Source organism: Schistocerca americana, chromosome 3, assembly GCF_021461395.2.
Source record: "Schistocerca americana isolate TAMUIC-IGC-003095 chromosome 3, iqSchAmer2.1, whole genome shotgun sequence".
Taxonomy (NCBI): domain Eukaryota; kingdom Metazoa; phylum Arthropoda; class Insecta; order Orthoptera; family Acrididae; genus Schistocerca; species Schistocerca americana.
In genome coordinates this window covers 557181168-557199129 of record NC_060121.1, presented here as the reverse complement: position 1 = coordinate 557199129, position 17962 = coordinate 557181168, and the positions used below count along the sequence as shown (strand labels likewise).

The 17962-nt window shown below is 43.9% G+C and overlaps 1 protein-coding gene across 1 annotated transcript in view; it reads right to left on the bottom strand.

Annotated features, from left to right (window-relative positions):
• LOC124606219 (low-density lipoprotein receptor-related protein 4) overlaps positions 1-17962 on the bottom strand; it is a 633935-nt gene that overhangs the window by 585521 nt on the left and 30452 nt on the right. The window contains exon 4 of the mRNA XM_047138193.1: positions 11634-11763. Coding sequence (XP_046994149.1) covers positions 11634-11763 — 130 coding nt within the window. The remainder of the gene's footprint in view (positions 1-11633; positions 11764-17962) is intronic.

The following is a 17962-nucleotide window of genomic DNA, read 5'->3' as shown; positions in this document are numbered from 1 at the left end:
TTCTGTGCATCAGAAGTGTAAAAGAACAGACCCGCAATATTACAGACTTCGGTTTTGCTGCAGAAACCTTGAACTTATTCTCAGATCGAATATAATACATTTTCTGCATATTGAGAAGCTGCTGTCCACGAGTCAGCATGGTTCGCTCGTGCGAAACTCAGCTTTCCCTTTTCTCACCTGATATACTGCCAACTATGGATGCAGGGCAACAGGCAGATTCCATATTTCCAGATTTCTGGAAAGTATTTGACACGGCGCCCCATTGCAGGCTGTTAACGAAGGTACCAGCATGTGGACTAAGGTCACATATATGTGAGTGCCTCGAAAACTTGTTAAGTAATAGAACCCAGTATGTTGTCCTCGACGGTGAGTGTTCATCAGAGGCAAGGGTATCGTCAGGAGCGCCCAAGGGAAGTGTGGTAGCACCACTGTTGTTCTCTATATACATAAATTATTTGGCGGACAGGGTAGGCAGCAATCTGAGGTTGTTCGTTGATGATGCTGTGGTGCACGGTAAGGAGTCGAAGTTGCGTAGTTGTTTCAAGATAGACGGTGGCTTAGACAAAATTTCTAGTTGGTGTGATGAATGGCAATTAACTCTAAATGTACAAAAATGTAAGTTAATGTGGATGAGTAGAAAAAACAAACTTGTAATGTTCGGATACAGCATTAGTAGTGTCCTGCTTGACAGTCACGTCGTTTAAATACCTAGCCGTAACGATGCAAAGCAATGTGAAATGGAGTATTGTTGCAGTTAAGGCGAATGGTCGTCTTAGGTTTATTGAGAGAATTTCAAAAAAGAGTGGTTCACCTGTAAAGGAGACCGCATATAGGACATGGGTAGAACTTATTCTTGAATACTGCTCTCGAGTGTTTGGGATCTGCACCACCACATATTGAAGGAGGGCATCGAAGCAATTCAGACGCAGGCTGCATGATTTCTTGCCGGTTGGTTCTAACAACACGAAAGTGTTACGGAGATGCTTTGGGAACTTAAATGGGAATCAATGGAGGGAAGGCGACGTTCTTTTCGAGGAACACTATTGAAAAAAATTAGAGAATCGGCATTGGAAGCTGACTGCCGAATGATTTTATGCCGCAAACATACATTGAGCGTAAGGATCACGAAGATAAGATACGAGAAATTAGGACTCATTCGGAGGCATGTAGATAGTCGTTTTTCCCTCGCATTATTTGCTACTGGAAAAGGAAAGAAAATGACTAGCAGTGGTACAAGATAACCTCCGCCATGCACCGTACGGTGGCTTGTGGAGTATCTATTTAGATGTAGATGTAGATGTACTGGCGGATCCGACTCTCATGACGTTTAGTGGTCAATTCCGCAATAGTGAGCTCCATATACTTTTGAACAAATAGTGGCCGGCCAGGGTAGCCGAGCGGTTCGAGGCGCTACAGTCAGGAACCGCGCTACCGCTACGGTCGCAGGTTCGAATCCTGCCTCAGGCAGGGATGTGTGTGATGTCCTCAGGTTACTTAGGTTTAAGTAGTTCTAAGTTATAGGAGACTGATGACCTCAGAAGTTAAGTCCCATAGTGCTCAGAGCCATTTGAACCCTTTTTTTTTAACAAATAGTGCAATAGGGAAAGAAGGCAGATGACCCGTCAATAAACCAGTTTTAGTAAAAATGTTCACGAATTTTGTAATTGAATAAATTTTGTCGAAATATGAATGAGTTAAAAAAATGCTTTACCTCGACATCTTATATCGCATACATCTTTCTTCTTACCTTTGAATTTTGTTAGTAAGTATGAAATTTAAAGGAAATTACTTGCTGTTGTGAGAAACGAACCAGCGACTTGAAGATTTCAAGACTTTCATGCTACGCACACAGCTACCAGCGAATTTAATAATCAACAAACGTTTTATATAGCATTGGAGATCTTATGAACTTGAAATGCCCTATTTTCGTTTTTTTTAAGTTTCTCGCGCTGCTTTAGGGAATTACGTCAGGCATTGAGCTTCAAATCCCATAATTATAAACATAATCAAAGAGGGCTAGGCTGTGAGGTCCTGGCTATAGTACGCAGTCTGCAGACTGGGACTGTTCTGAAGTTCCTTAGGAGAATTCCCAAAGCAAATCAATAACTAGTTGTGTAATATGAGCATGAATTGTATCATGAAAAGGGATACGCAACTTGGAAACATGCCAGTAATTAAATTCGTTCTAAATTCTAGAACGTACAACATGTGACTTTCCCATTTGAGGCCAGTGGGCGAGTTAGTTATCTTAGCATTCAACCGAAATAAATGTTGTAGCAGTTCTGAAACCCTGAATTCGCAGCTGATATCCCTCATGCATAGTCCACGCCAGGATTTAATGTTGCACACCTTTGCTGCACAGTTGAATCGAGTCTGAATCGGCACTGCTGCTGTTCAGACCCAGAGCATGTTTCCATGTCCTCGGAGTGTTTTACAGGTTTAAAGCGATACAAGATTTGAATCCCATCGAAAGCGGATTCACTGACATAATTTTGCGTAACCTTCCAAGTATGGACATACTAGGGGCACGTTTTGCTCAGTCTGGCATGTAGTCGCCAGAGTTATTGTCGTCGTCTGACATGGTTGTATTTTATACCCACCTGAAAAAAAGTTTTGCATCACCCCGGTTCCCAGAACTCCTGAAGACAGACATTGACTGTGGGTATTGTATCACAGACACAGTCCCTTTGACTGTTCAGAGATGTCACTAAACCCACCCAAAGATGTAAACAACCATGCATGAGCAGTGCCTATTAGACAGACGGGGACCGACAGCCGAACAGTTCCAGTCATTCCATCAGGAAGGAGGTACACGACTCGTGTTGTCTGTAGTTCAACCATGCCTACACGGTCAATACCGCGTTTCAATCGCGTCCGCATTGTTACTTTGTGCCAGGAAGGGCTCTCAACAAGGAAATGTCCAGACCTCTCGGAGTGGACCAAAGCGATCTTGTTCGGACGTGGAGGAGGTATAGAGAGACGGGAAATGTCGATGACATGCCTCGCTCAGGCCACCCAAGGGCTACTATTGCAGTGGATGACCGCTACCTACGGATTATGGCTAGGAGGAACTCTGACAGCAACGCCACCGTGTTGAATAATGCTTTTCATGCAGCCACAGGACGTCGTGTTACGACTCAAACTGTGCGCAATAGGCAGCATGATGCCCTACTTCACTTCCGACGTCCAGGCGAAGTCCATCTTTGCAACCACGACACCATGCAGCGTGATACAGATAGGCCCAACAACAAGCCGAATGGACCGCTCATGATTGGCATCACGTTCTCTTCACCGATGAGTGTCGCATATGCCTTCAACCAGACAATCGTCGGAGACGTGTTTGGAGGCAACCCGGTCAGGCTGAACGCCTTAGGCACACTGTCCAGGGAGTGCAGCAAGGTGGAAGATCCCTGCTGTTTTAGGGTGTCGTTATGTCGAGCCGACGTACGCCGCTGGTGGTCATGGAAGGCTCCGTAACGACTGTACGATACGTGAATGTCATCCTCCGACCGACAGTGCAACCATATATGCAGAATATTGGCGGGGCATTCGTCTTCATGGATGACAATTCACGCCCCCATCGTGCACATCTTGAGAATAACTTCCTTCAAGATAACGAAATCGCTCAACTAGAGTGGCCAGCATGTTCTCCAGACATTAACCCTATCGAACATGCCTGGGTTAGATTGAAAAGGGATGTTTATGGACGACCTGACCCACCAACCACTCTGAGGAAACTACGCCGAATCGCCGTTGAGGAGTGGGACAAGCTGGACCAACAGTGCCTCGATGAACTTGTGGATAGTATGCCACGACGAATACAGGCATGCATCAATGCAAGAGGACGTGCTACTGGGTATTAGAGATACCGGTGTGTACAGCAATCTGGATCACCACCTCTGAAGTCTCGCTATATGGTGGTACAACACGCAATGTGTGGTTTTCATGGGCAATAAAAAGGGCGGAAATGATGTTTATGTTGATCTCTATTCCAATTTTCTGTACAGGCTCCGGAATCGTCGGAACCGAGGTGATGCAAAACTTTTTTTGATGTGGGTATCTTGCAAAATATGGACGATTGAAATTACTTTTAAACTAATTAAAGATCTTCAAATGAATTACTGCTTGTGGGATATCCCACGTATCGAGAACTGAAACCGCGACGAACGAGGACAAGCATTAAAATATTTGTCGGAAAAATTTGCGTTTCCACTGCGGAAATGGGAAAAAGATATAGACTTTGAAAAGCGGTGGGAACACAAGAAATTAGAGGAAAGCAGGCAGAATTTCGGAGATCAACCTGTCGTATTTATAAAGTTAATACAATACTTAATTATTTTGTTTCATAATTTGCTGTTGTTTTATTTCGTTATTTTGTGTTTCTTATATACTACATTTTGTTACAATTTTATATCTACAATGTATAAATAAAAAAATAAAGCAATAACAAATCTGTTGTAGGAGAAAAAATGGGAAATTTTCCATGTACCTTAATATAAGCCTTCAAAATACTATGATGACTTCACACACCACTGGGACAATTAAAGATATACTTAGTTTAGAAATCGTGGAAATATATATATTAGATTTTAAAAGAATCTCTACTAGCAAGGTATCGAAGGATAGTTGAGGCCGAAATCTAAATTCTAAGGTTCATGAATTATTTACTGATCCTGTATCGAACCATTTGTACAAGGTGTTTAAAATCACCGTCTTCTTTCAAAACATCACAAACTCACTGCAGCGTTCCACTTTTAATTTGTGTTGGAGATCACGGTCTGATTTACTGATAGCACTGAATAGCTTCCGTATCCACCATATTTTCCGTTTTTGTTTATTTCGATTTTTAATCAGAAGTAAAACCGAAACAGAGAGACATGCGTAGGCAAGTCCTCGACACTTTTCGAGCAGAACTGTCCCTTGCAGTGTGGATAAGACTTTTTATTTTGGGGTTGTCCCAGAACAGAAGCGAGACACCGGATCGTAGCAGCAAAGATACACAACATCGTTACCTTGTAGACTGGGCTTAACGCACCCTAGTGCGATGTCGATCGTCTCGGTGGTTGCCGGTTTTAGTCCAAGTGATGAAAGGAGATTTCATTAACGGAAGACAGAAAATTTTTGCGGGAAGAGAGGTGGTGACGTAGCATTCAAGAAACTGTGCGCCACAGTCCTTGGGTGAATTACAGCTCGCTGCGCAGTGGTCTTTTGAAGTGAGGGCCTCTACCAAACACTATAGACACCCATCCGCTCCGCAGAGGGAATAGAAAGCTTTTGCTTTCAAATAACTGTTCGGTTTTACAAGAGTATATTTTTACGTGCATATGCAACCTTACACATACGACAAATATCCAGACGATATAAAAACTCGTCCCATACTTTTGCAGCTAAGTGAGACGGCGAACACCACCCGAAGTTGGTGAAACGGGATTTTACGTAGACTCTGTTGCTGATTGCCGATACCCGCAAAGGGAGGCAGGCAGGTGGGGCGAGAGAGGAGGCACGAGCGACGGCGGTTCACTGACACTGCCGGGCCAGAACGGCGTGGCCGGTGCGTCGGCGGCAGACGATGACTGAGGGAAAATGAGAAACATGGATCTGGCCACTCTGGAGAACAACGTTGCAATGCGAGTTGCGTACACAACTAACAACCAAACCATCGTTGAAGAAGCTCATTTTTAAGATAAGCTCTCACCTGTTGCTCCATCAGTAGAAAATGAGAACGAAAAGTCTTTTGTTGCAGTTTTATCGCCACCTCAGCTACGTGCACATTGGGCAGTGAAGGAGAGAGCGAACGAGTGACCCAGCTGCGCCAGAAAGACCCCTTACGGCAACCACTCGAACCGACTACTTGCAACTGGAATTTTCAGTTTTTATGTGCAAATTGAAGTTTACCAAGTTTCTACCTAATGAGCCAAGAATTACGGCCACTATTCAATGCGAGATTGAATGCCGCCTTGTGAATTTGCAAGCACGTGGCATGGTAAGGAAAGTACGCGGAGTGTACAAGAAGAAATGGTCAGTATCCAGAGAACGCCCATTTTAAGCAAAACATTTTCATGTGTACAATGCCCAGTTCTGTACGGTTTACGAGATAGAGCACATGTAATGTACATTTGTTTTTGGGCTAGTGGCGCACATGTATGTGTCTTACCCCATCCAACCTCTTTGAAGTTTTATTCTAGCCTGACACCTACCTCGTTCCCGTGTGGAGGTGCTGCTACCCCATCGCCCCCCCCCCCCCCCACAACCCCCAGAGATGGCGGACAGGGAAATGCCCATCCATCACATATGAGGGATACTGAGGAAAGAAAATATTCTGGGTGCACCAAAACCAGCACTGCTGTCTTGTGGTGCGTAATCTAGAAAGGCTAGGGGAGGGAGACATTTACACAGAAAGGTCCGGTCCTCCAGGTTGGGCGTTGTACCCACTGCTAGTAAACCGTCTATGAAAAGACTCCGAGATTACGAATATCTCACATATGCCTCAGATGAAATGTGGGCCCCAAAATATGACGACCTTTAGCTAGAAAACGGACATGAAGTTGGAAACATGGAATGTACGAATTACGTTTAAATCAAGATACTTTAGAAGCCTCAGTAAAAAAAATTACACGTTTGTTATGTAACAATAGCAACAATAAAGGGCAGAAGACTGTTGGGCAGGAATGTGCAATATATGGATAAATATACAATTTTTAACAGTGGTAAAGAAATTGGTTCCCGCGAATTTCAAACAACCTTCTGTGTAGGAAACGAGCTCGTATCCACAGGAGTATCCTTTGAAGCAGATGATGAAAGATTATGCTATCTTAGAGTAAGCTCCAATCAGTTCAACTTGTCCTAATAAACCGTCATGTATCAGCTAATGATACAGATGATGCAAAAAGTATAACTTCTACGAAAACATATCAGACTTATGGAACAAAATACCAAACCACGATGTAAGATAGTCATGAGGAACTTTAATGCCAAAGTAGGAAAAGACGATATTTACAAACCTCCCACTGGAAAGACAGTTTACGTGATAAAAGTAATTAAATGTCTATCGGTCGATAAACTTTGCTATATCAACGGACATGATTATTAACAGCTCTCCCTTCTCTCACAAACTTATACATAAAGAAAGCTGGAATTAAAGTGATAAGAAAACAGTAAATCGAATTGAGCATGTTCTCATAGATAACAGACACAGAAAAGAAGCAGAGATGCACGATGATTTTAAGGAAAGGGAATGGAGTGGGACCACAATCTAATTATAAGAACAATGAGATTCAGTTTCAAGGCAGCACCTAAAACGAAAATTAAACCTGGAAATATGACCATACTTGAGCTGGAAAATGTAATAGGAGCAGAAGAAATACTAAAATACAATGACGAAGTTTCAAATCAATCCGAGGTTCTAAGTAGTATGGGAGAGAATCATAAAATGATCACTAATGAGTGCGGGAACAGAATAAAAGAAGTCATCCTCTCAGCTGCACGTAATACACTGTGGGTAAAAAAGGCTGGAAGAAATGGCTTGATGAATAATCTGTGAAAACTGAAGACAAGCATATAAAATACTCAGGAAACGGCTCCAATGAAATAAGAATCCTGAAAGAGAACTTAGTAACGATAGAGGAACAAAATCAAAAACAAGTAGAAGTGAAAATGTGAGTGAAAACTGCTAATATAGCCTACTAATCCATACAAAAACTTCTAGGGTCTAAACTACTGACAAGGAAAACTACAATGAAGCTTTATAACACAGTAACAGACCAGTCCTAACCTATGGAGTGGAAACACGAAGTTTAATTAAGAGAGAGAAACATCAATCATAAGCATCTGAAAACAAAGTTTACAAGAAAATGATTGGTCCATACTATGATAATGAATCGCAAAGTTGCAAGAGAAGGCACAACACAGAAATCCGCATGCTGTCACAACTAGCAATAATGAGCACAATAAATTCCAGAAAACTTGAAAAAGGGGGGGGGGGGGGCATCTGATGAGAATGAAAGGGGATCAAGTGGCTTCAGGAATATTTTTAGAAAAGTCATTTGGTAAGAGACCATGTGGGAAACCAAGGACTAAATGCACAAATAAAATTAAAAGACTATGCAACAAGATGGACATAAACAACTGGCAGGAAGTGGCATAAGACAGAAGCGTTTGGAGGCAATATGTGAGATATGCAGGGGAACTTCGAAACCTCATTGCTCTCAACATCTTTGCTCGGGGCGTCTTTCTGCCTGTTGAACTCGCAGTTGTCCACAGTGTGTTGTGAGTGAAGTAGTGCAAGGGTTTGAGACGAGAGAAGCATCCGTTAAATTGTTCGTTCACGCGCTGGCAAAAATGCCACACGTCTGTACTAACGAAGAACAAGCAGATATAGTGTATGTTTACGGCTTCTGCGGTGGTACTACTACTGCTACTTTCTAAGAATATTGCCCGCGCTTTCCGACAGGTCGAATTCCTGATCACAGATTATTTCCGTGGATTTTCCATGCGCTGCCTTAAACAGTTCCCATTTTTCTTCTGAACGTGTAGTTCAGGAACAGCAATACTTTACTGTGGTCCTACTGCCAGCGCGTGGTGACATTCTGCTCCATCAACGAACCATAAACACGTGTATGACGAACTTTGCGAGAACTTGTACCGATTTCAGATACGATACAGCGTGTCGACAATACTCACATTGGCGACAATGTCACTAAATGTGTTTCATATCGGAAAGCATTTAGAATAGGGTATATGTCTTCTTTTGCTTGAAAAGATTTTTCCTGTTATATCCCTGAATATTGACAATTCGTCCTGGGGCAAGCCGTATAAGCGGCGCAGAGATAAATGGGCATTCACTCTAGCGACTACATGTGCCGCAAGTGAGGGAACCTACTGACATAAGCTACTTCGACTTGTTGTCTGGCGGCTGGGAACGACCATCTCGGAATCAGCAAATATGGTCGATTGTTCGCGAGCTACTATCGTGAGCATCAATTGAAAGTGATTGAACGATTGTGAAACCACTAGTAGGTGACAAGCTATTGCTCGTAGGTGTCTCATCACAGAATGCGAAGTCGCACACCTGTCTGCTCTGTGAAGCAAAACAGAGGGCGATCTGTGCCTGTCCTGACGACAGAGTACGATCACTTGTAGAAATAAAGAGTACCAACAACCGTAGTTTTTATAAAATATATTAATTAAGTGACCAGTTTCGATACTACAATACTGTCACCTTCAGCCCCCTATGCAAACTGGTGATACCTGACCCACGGTGCGTTAGGGCAAGTACCACGTATATTCACTGGTCTCAAGGAATATACGTATCTGTCCTAATGTACAGGGGTTGGATGTCACCATTTAGTTTGCATAGGGGCTGAAGATGACACTAATGCGGTGTCCAAATTGGTCGCGTAATTAATATATTTTATAAAAGGTACGGCTGTTGGTATTCCTTATAAACTTGTGATCAGTCGCAGTCCCACGACCACTTCAATGATGTATCATCTAAAACTACGTACGACCACAGTCTAACATGCACTGTCTCGACACTCACTGATGCGAAAGTTGTTAGGGTCCCACAGTTGGAACGACACTAGCGCTCCTAGCGCCGAGAAAGCTAGTCTTAAGATTAATGCGTGTTTTCAGTTATTTTCTTACATAATTAACGAAATATTTATTACATTTTTGCCTTCCAAGCATTAACAAATTATCAAGAGTCATGAATTATCCTGAAATAAACACGAAAGCAGCCGAATCTCGAGGTTTCAGTGACTAAATCCACAATGAAAGAAATACTTCAGAATATGTGTACAAATGCAACTTTTTCCGCTGAAAAAAATATACAAACACATGAGAAACATATATTTCTGTTTTTGTCTGTTCCTATTATGATAGGTACTTTCCTTGAGACTTAATAATTTTCTGTGGAGTCCAATGATCCGTACATTCTTACACTTCACTCGACCTTCCTATTTTTGTAAATATAATTACTTTTGCTTCAAAGGTGAATGTCTTGATGATTCCTGCCGTTTGTGCCTCAGATATAGCAGGAATTGTATACTGTGTGGTTTTACCTTCAGCCACGGTTGTGGTGGCTTATTTGGTACGTTAAACAGTGTAAGTATTGCATTCCACATAAGTGTCTACGTTCAATATCCACCGATTCGACTGGAAGTGTAGCGAACAAAACTTCACGTTTTTCAGTGGATGTAGGACGTGGAGGTCGTATGCTGTTGACTAGCCATTTTTTTAGTTCTTAAAAGAAAACGACATTCTTCAGAAAATATCTGTAGGTTACAAAAGAGTCGTCAGTAAATAGTCCTGTAATCTACCGTTTCATATTTCCTAGGTTCGTTAGAACCTAAAGAAAGACAATTGTGGTGTCATTTTTTTAGCTATTGTCGATTTTTATGGCACTACATACGCTCCTTACTTCAGAAGCTATGTTACACATCAGTATAAGTGATACTATTCACATTCATCTGATATTGTAGTCAGCAGTGTAGCTTTCTGTCCGCTAGTAACAGAATTTTAGCGTAGCGTTGTTGATCGAAGCACGACTGTATTTCTGTAATATTTCGTGTTATGTAAAGTGCGCTCTGTGTCAGGAGCGAATTTCCTCAATTTGGTGGACTTTTATTAGCTGGAGCCCTTATTGACTGGACAGGTATCTTTCATTTTTGTTTTACGACATGTTCACGGATATTGAAATTTTTATTTCCTGTCTGGGGTCAGACAGGACAACATGACTAGCACATGCACATGGGGAAAAACGTGCGTTTCACTAGAGCTAACGTAGGAATTCTACGCACGTCCATTTTCGTGAAGAAACTGTATGCCAAATAAAGCTAACCGCCGCTGGAGAGCGCAAAACTCACATTAACCAGCTCGCGACATGTGGCGACGGTGCTGTGTCTCATGACGCTGGATGTCCCATCTGCGTGCACGTCGACGTTAGTTGCCTCGTCACATGTGTCGACGGCTTTAGACTGTGGTACAATACTCACATAGGCACCAGTGTTCCGAAGTAGAACGTTCAGCGCACATTGTTGAATAAGGGGTTCCTCAGCTTTCCGCGTGTTCACGTGGCTATCGGGCGCCAGCTCCGAGCCCGCAACCCACGAGAACAGCGTGACCCGTGCGTAGACATCTGAAGCCACATACCTCCGGAAGCATACCATGGATTTGTCGAATTTGTGCCACGTAGAATAGCTGCTGTATTGCGTTCCAAACGTTGACCACCACGTTATTAAACAGTTCATCATAATCTTTTGGTTAGCCAGTGTATAGAACTACGAAGTTGGAAGAATCTTTTTCAAACAAGCCGTATTTTTATTTAGGCCTCTGACCTACCGCGTTTCAGAGTCAACGCTGTCATACTTTATTTCCTACAGACACGTCACTTTTGCGTTAGCAAATCTTCAATAACCGCATCCGGTAACTGACTTACGGTCATTTGACTACATCTAATGTTTCAGAGTTGGACGCAGCTTAGTTAATTCTTCATAAGGGCTGAGCAGGCCGTTTCTGTCTGGCGGAGACGCCCGCTTCCTTTTTCCAGAGGTGGAGTCCTCCTCTAGAGGTTGGCACAGCGGCCTCTCCGTCCTGCGGCCGCAGCAGCAAGTACAGCTTCTTCGCGCGGTACTTACTTCTTGCGCGTACAGTTGTACTCGTCAGAGTAGTCTTTGCAGTCGTTCTCGCCGTCGCAGCGCCACGAGGAGCGGATGCACATGCCGTTGTCGCACTGGAACTCCTCCGTCGTGCAGTTCATCTCGGAAGCTGAAACACAAGAGCCACAGCCCGTGAGCACACAACACCGCAGCCTGCGTCTCACGCAGCCACCTGGTGACTCCTCTAAAACACGAGCACTTGTTGAAATTGCGCTCAACTGATGAACATCTAGTGATTACTACGGGGTCTTCAAAAAGTCTCTCGGCAGTGCCGTATGATTGTTAGCCGCGCGTGCCGTATGATTGTTCGCCTGCCTGGGTTACTTCTCTTCAAATGGAATCTCCCAACATTCCACTGTTTCGTTTATCTCAGCCAGCGTCAGTAGTATCGTTGGCGTGTGTCGTTATGTGTTGACGTGAACGTTTAAGTTTAGTTCCTCGGTTTGTTTCGTTTTTGTCACTGTTAAAATGCTAACCATAGGAGAACGTGTGTTTTTAGTCGAACAAGTGTTCAAAACTGGCGGTAAATACACAATTCCAGTTCGTCAAACATTTAATTCAATTTTCTTGGAGGCAACACTCCCACATCGCGATACTGTGCGAGATTTGATTAACAAATTTCGAAGTACGGGTTCAGTGACAGATGCACGGAGAAGTAGTCGTCCTAGCGTTTTGTCTGAGGATAAACTACTCGATATTTCCGATAAAATGTCCACGAGTCCGAACAAGTCAGCAAGAAAACTCTCCCAGGAAATCGATGTTAGTGTCGGAACGGGCCACACAGCTGTGACGAAAAAATTATAACTTTTCCCATAAAAAGTGACAGTCGTGCAAGAACTGAAAAATACTGATCATGGCGAGAAACTGCATTATTGTCAATGGTTCAAAAATTTCGTTCAACAAAATGGAAGGAATATTCTTAATGAAACGTTGTTCACTGATGAGGCGTGATTTCATTTATCCGGGTACATGAACTAGCAAAATTCTCGTATGTGGAGTACTGCAAATCCATTGTGTATTCATGAGGAACCACTTCATTCTGTGAAAATAGGAGTTTGGATTGTGGGTCCCATATTTTTCAACGAAACAATAAACGCACAATGATACTGCAGTGATATTCTGCACCCATTCATAGGAGAACTTGTGTTAAGTGAAAATCTGAACGGTTGTTTTCAACAAGGTGGTGCAACCGCGCATACAGCTCGCGTTTCAATGTCACTGCTTGCTGATGTTTTTGGTGATCGTGTAATTTCACAGGCCTCCACGATCGCCTGACCTAACACCACCCGACTTTTTCTTCTGGGGTGCAGCGAAAGCAATTGTCTATAAAAACCGTGCAAAATCCATCGATGAATTGAAAACTGCAATATCCACTTTCACTGCTTCTGTTACAGAAGAAATGTTACTGATTGTGTTTGGAAACATGATTAGACGAATTGAATTGTGTGCTCAACAACAGGGGGGGGGGGGGGGGCACTTTCAACATTTAATGTGAAAATTTCTAAGTAAAACTAAAAATGAATAAATTAATAACTTGTATGTCACTGAGTTTGATTTCGGTCTATTCACTGCGGCATACGGCACGCGCGGCTAACAATTATACGGCACTGCGGAGAGACTTTTGAACACCCCGTATAAGCAATACGAATACATGAAAATATAAAATATGCACTGGTGTGCAAAACTTAAAGACGAAAGTAACGTTCGCATGGTGTGTCACTGCAAAGAAACATAGCTCCCTGAAACTTGGAATATACATAGGTGAACCGCTACAGTATAACGAGAAAGTAACTGTAAGAAATACGCAATGAGACGAACAGAAAAGACGTTTGTCAAAAGACATGATACAGGATGGTCCCCTGTACATTAGGGAAGGCGGGACGTCCTTCTCCACAGTGTGTTCCAGCATCACAGACGGGGCAATGCTTGCTGTGCATGGTCGGCACAAGGTTGGTAAGGAGTTCTCGTGGTAGGGAGTTCCATTCCTCCACCAGCGTGGTTGACAACTCCTAGATGGTCGCTGGTGCATGTGGACGTGCTGCAATACACCTCTCCAACTCATCCCACATGTGTTTGATCAGATTTAACTTCCTTCGTCGAATATCCTGCCGTTCGAAGAGATCCTCCACCAGCGGTGTTCGATCTAGTTGCGCATTGTCATCCACAAAAATGGAATCACGGACTAATGCACTCCTGAAAAGAAGCACGTGGGAAAGGAGTGCAGTGTCTCAATAACGTTGACCTCTAAGTGTGCCTTGTTCAAAGATCTGGAAATCAGTACGCCCATGCAACATTATGCCTCGCCACACTGTAATACGTGGAACACCAAAACAGTCGTGTTTGACAATATTCCTGGTTACATTACGTACCGCAATATGGTAAGAGGTGGGTAACGTAAAGAACCCAGAAACATTCCCGATCATAATCGTTTTGCCAGGTGTTATGGTGTGGGGAGGCATGCTATTGCGTGGGAATACTGGACTCCAAATCTTTGAACACGGTACACTCACCGGTCATCATTATTGTGATTCTGTACTGCTTCGTCACATGAATCTTTTCAGTGGTGCACTCTGGTGCTGACTTCATTTTTTAATATGACAATGTGGCGACTGCAACGACGAGCGCACGTGGGGGAGTTCTTGGAATGAAAGGATATTCGACGAATGGGCCGGCCTGCTCGTTCTCCCAACTTAAATCTCATCGAGCATGCATGGAATGCACTGTGGAGACATGTCCATATTCATCAGTGACCATCGAGCAGCTGTCAACCACGCCGGTGGAGGAATGGAACGTCCTACCACAAGAACTCCTAACCCACCTTGTAGCCAGGATGGTAGCACGTTGCAGAACAAGCGTGTCCCACCCGTGGTGCTCACACACCCTATTGCCCGCATCTCGTGGTCGTGCGGTAGTGTTCTCGCTTCCCACGCCCGGGTTCCCGGGTTCGATTCCCTGCGGGGTCAGGGATTTTCTCTGCCTCGTGATGGCTGGGTGTTGTGTGCTGTCCTTAGGTTAGTTAGGTTTAAGTAGTTCTAAGTTCTAGGGGACTTATGACCACAGCAGTTGAGTCCCATAGTGCTCAGAGCCATTTGAACCATTTGAACACACCCTATTAAGAGCACTGTCCCACCTTTTGTGATGTCCAGCGGATCATAAAAAATGGCGGAGACTTCGGTGTAAACGTTGGCTCTAAGCACTGTGGGACTTAACATCTGAGGTCATCGCCGGCCGGAGTGGCCGAGCGGTTCTAGGCGCTACAGTCTGGAACCGCGCGATCGCTACGGTCGCAGCTTCGAATCCTGCCTCGGGCATGGATGTGTGTGTTAAGTAGTTCTAAGTTCTAGCGGACTGATGACTTTAGAAGTTAAGTCCCATAGTGCTCAGAGCCATTTTAACCATCTGAGGTCATCAGTCTCCTATACTTAGAACTACGTAAACCTAACTAACCTAAGGACATCACACACATCCATGCCCGAGGCAGGTTTCGAAATTACGACCATAGCAGCAGCGCGGTTCCAGACTGAAGGACCTAGAACCGCTCGGCCACAGCGGAAGGCTTTTGGAAATTTGTGGTATGTTCCTATGGGACCAAACAGCTGAGGTCATCGTTCCCTCGGCTTACACATACTTAATCTAACTTAAACTAACTTACGCCAAGGACAACACACACACCCGTGCCCGAGGGAGGACTCGAACCTCCAACGGGGAGAGCCGCGCGAACCGTGGCAAGGCGCCTCAAACCCCGCGGCTACCCCGCGCCGGTAAACGTTGCCTTTGAATAAAAGTATAACCTTTTGTCTCTTGGCGTATTTATTTTCAGTTACCTTCGGTATTATTCTGTAGCAGTACTTTCTACACAGGGTCCAAGTTTCATTGAGCTATGTAACTTGGTATGCAAAAGTTATTTCCGTCCTTAATTTTAGCACCCTAGACTACTTTAGGCTACCATTGCTGTTTTAGAGGAGAATTAACAGAAGGGAGTGAATATCATATCCGTTCCTCGTCATTTTATCGACTCAGTGTGTCCAGTCAGGTGCAGTTTCCAAAGTGGAGGCAATTTCTTGTCTCCTCAAGTAAAAACAGACGTAAGGGAGAAACTTGTTAATCTTTGAAGGAGTGACGACTGTGGTAGCCTAAAGAAAACCAGTGATAAGCAGGAGTGCTACCTCTGCCACAGTGAACTGATTTATGCATTCCACAACGTATCTGAGAAGGCAGTCAGAGGAATAACACAAAGTTGTTGAGGCTATCGGGACCTTTTGTTGACGTATTGTTTGTTGGCTTTCATCTCTGAACTTTAGCCCAACGTTTGTTTGGTGATTTTTATGACGTTTCACCAGCACGAGTGGCTAACATTGGCACTGCTCGTGGAGTGTGAACCTATAACAATACCAGCAACGCGTGCTGTATGCACGCCAGCTAAATCAATCTCTTTGGAGATTACTATTGATATATCGGCAGGCTGGAATATCTGTGGCGGATGGCCCGCAGTGAGAGGTCCGAACAGTTGTCTGCGCCGGCGAAGTCATGTCAGTTGGAGTTGGATCAAAGGTAAGCTGTGAGTGTAAACAGCCGAGGCGGCGAGTGACAGCGAGCGCGGATGGTAGCAGGTGGTTGTGTCATGTCATGGGGATGTTTCTCACTCCATGACTTGTGCCCACACATTCAGTTTAACGTGAAAATGAACAAGAAAGCTTATTTCATCATTATCAGTGAGCAAGTGACGCCATTTTTTCATGATGCGTGTGCTGTGGACACTCCCGTCTTCCAAAATGACAACAGCTGTGTTCACAGCGCTGCAACTTATGTTTGTGGTTTAGTGATCACTCTGCTACTTCACCGCGTCTCGACTGGCCCGCTAAAACACCCTGATCTTAATCCAGTAGAAAATGTGTGGGACTTTTTGGAACAGCATATGAAACGTAGCATGAACATATTCGTAGTGTGGTAGCTCTGCGAAATGTAAATATCAATGAGTTCTTCAGCCGGATAAGGCTGAAAAAACTTGTGAGCTCTCTTCCTCACTGAATTGTCTTACTTTTTATGGGCGTGATGTCTCCTCAGGTGTGGACAATATTTTGGCTGGCGTGCTTACACCGGTTATCCATTCATGAGAATAGTTTAATTATTCACCTTACCATACCCGATGAGGGTAACTAACCTTCTGCAACATGTACTGTGCTGAATGAATTAATGGTTGAACATTCTTTTCATCACTGCTTACACGGAATGCCAGCTACGCTAAGCCACCATTTCTCATCCCCACTGCCACCGGCCAATTTGTTCATGTCGACAAAAGTACGAAAAAACCGCGAGAAATGTATGCTTAAACATAAATGCAGATGCTAACCAAGTCTCCAAGTTCTGCTACTGTATTTGACCACGAACGGCGCCTGTGCAATGTCTTCAGTTCATTTGCAAGTGTCAGCCATGGTCACAACAGTGTTTGGTGTAGTTTTGAGTTCATTATTCTGGAGGTGAGTGAGTTCCAACTGTTGGTGCTCGTATGGCGGGTGCTTCCGTTACCAAGTTAGCCGAAGTGTTTGGTGTTGCAAGAGGCACCGTATTGAAGATTTATACCGCTTACTGGGAAAGCGGAAAGCCATCATCCGCTAAATCACAACACGGACAATAGTGTATGTTCAGTAATCGTGACGGAGGGTCATTGACGAGATTTGTGACGAAAAAAGCAGCTGCAAAAGTCACTGCAGAACTGAATGTCGCAGTCGCAAAACATATCAGCACCAAAACAATAGGAAGTGAGTTCCAGAAGCTGGAATTCCAAATCCACGCATTGGTGATGCTAATGTCCATAACAGATAACGTCGTGCCGAAGCTCCATTATGGAACAATGGAAGAAAGCCATTTGGTCGGATGAGTCTTGTTGCACACTGTATTCAAATTCCAGCCCAATAAGTGTCCCAAGAGTGAAAAATAGCGGGGATTCGGTGATAATTTGGGCAGACATATCGTAGTATTCCATATGACCCACGGTTACTCCACAAGGTCGAATTACTGCCAAGGATTCTGTGATCATTTTGACTGATCAGGTTCATCCCATGGTACAACCTTTGCTTTCCAACGCTGATGCTGTGTTCCATGACGGCTGGGCGCTGTTGATATAGCTCACTTCGTCCAGGATTGGTTGTATGAGAATCAGGATGAATTGTCGCATCTCCCTTGGCCAAAGTAGTCACCAGATTTCAATATTATCGAGTCTTTTTGGTCTACTTAGGAGAGATTGGTGCCTTATCGCTATCCTCCTTCATCATCATTACCTGAAATTGCCAATATTTTGCAAGACGAAT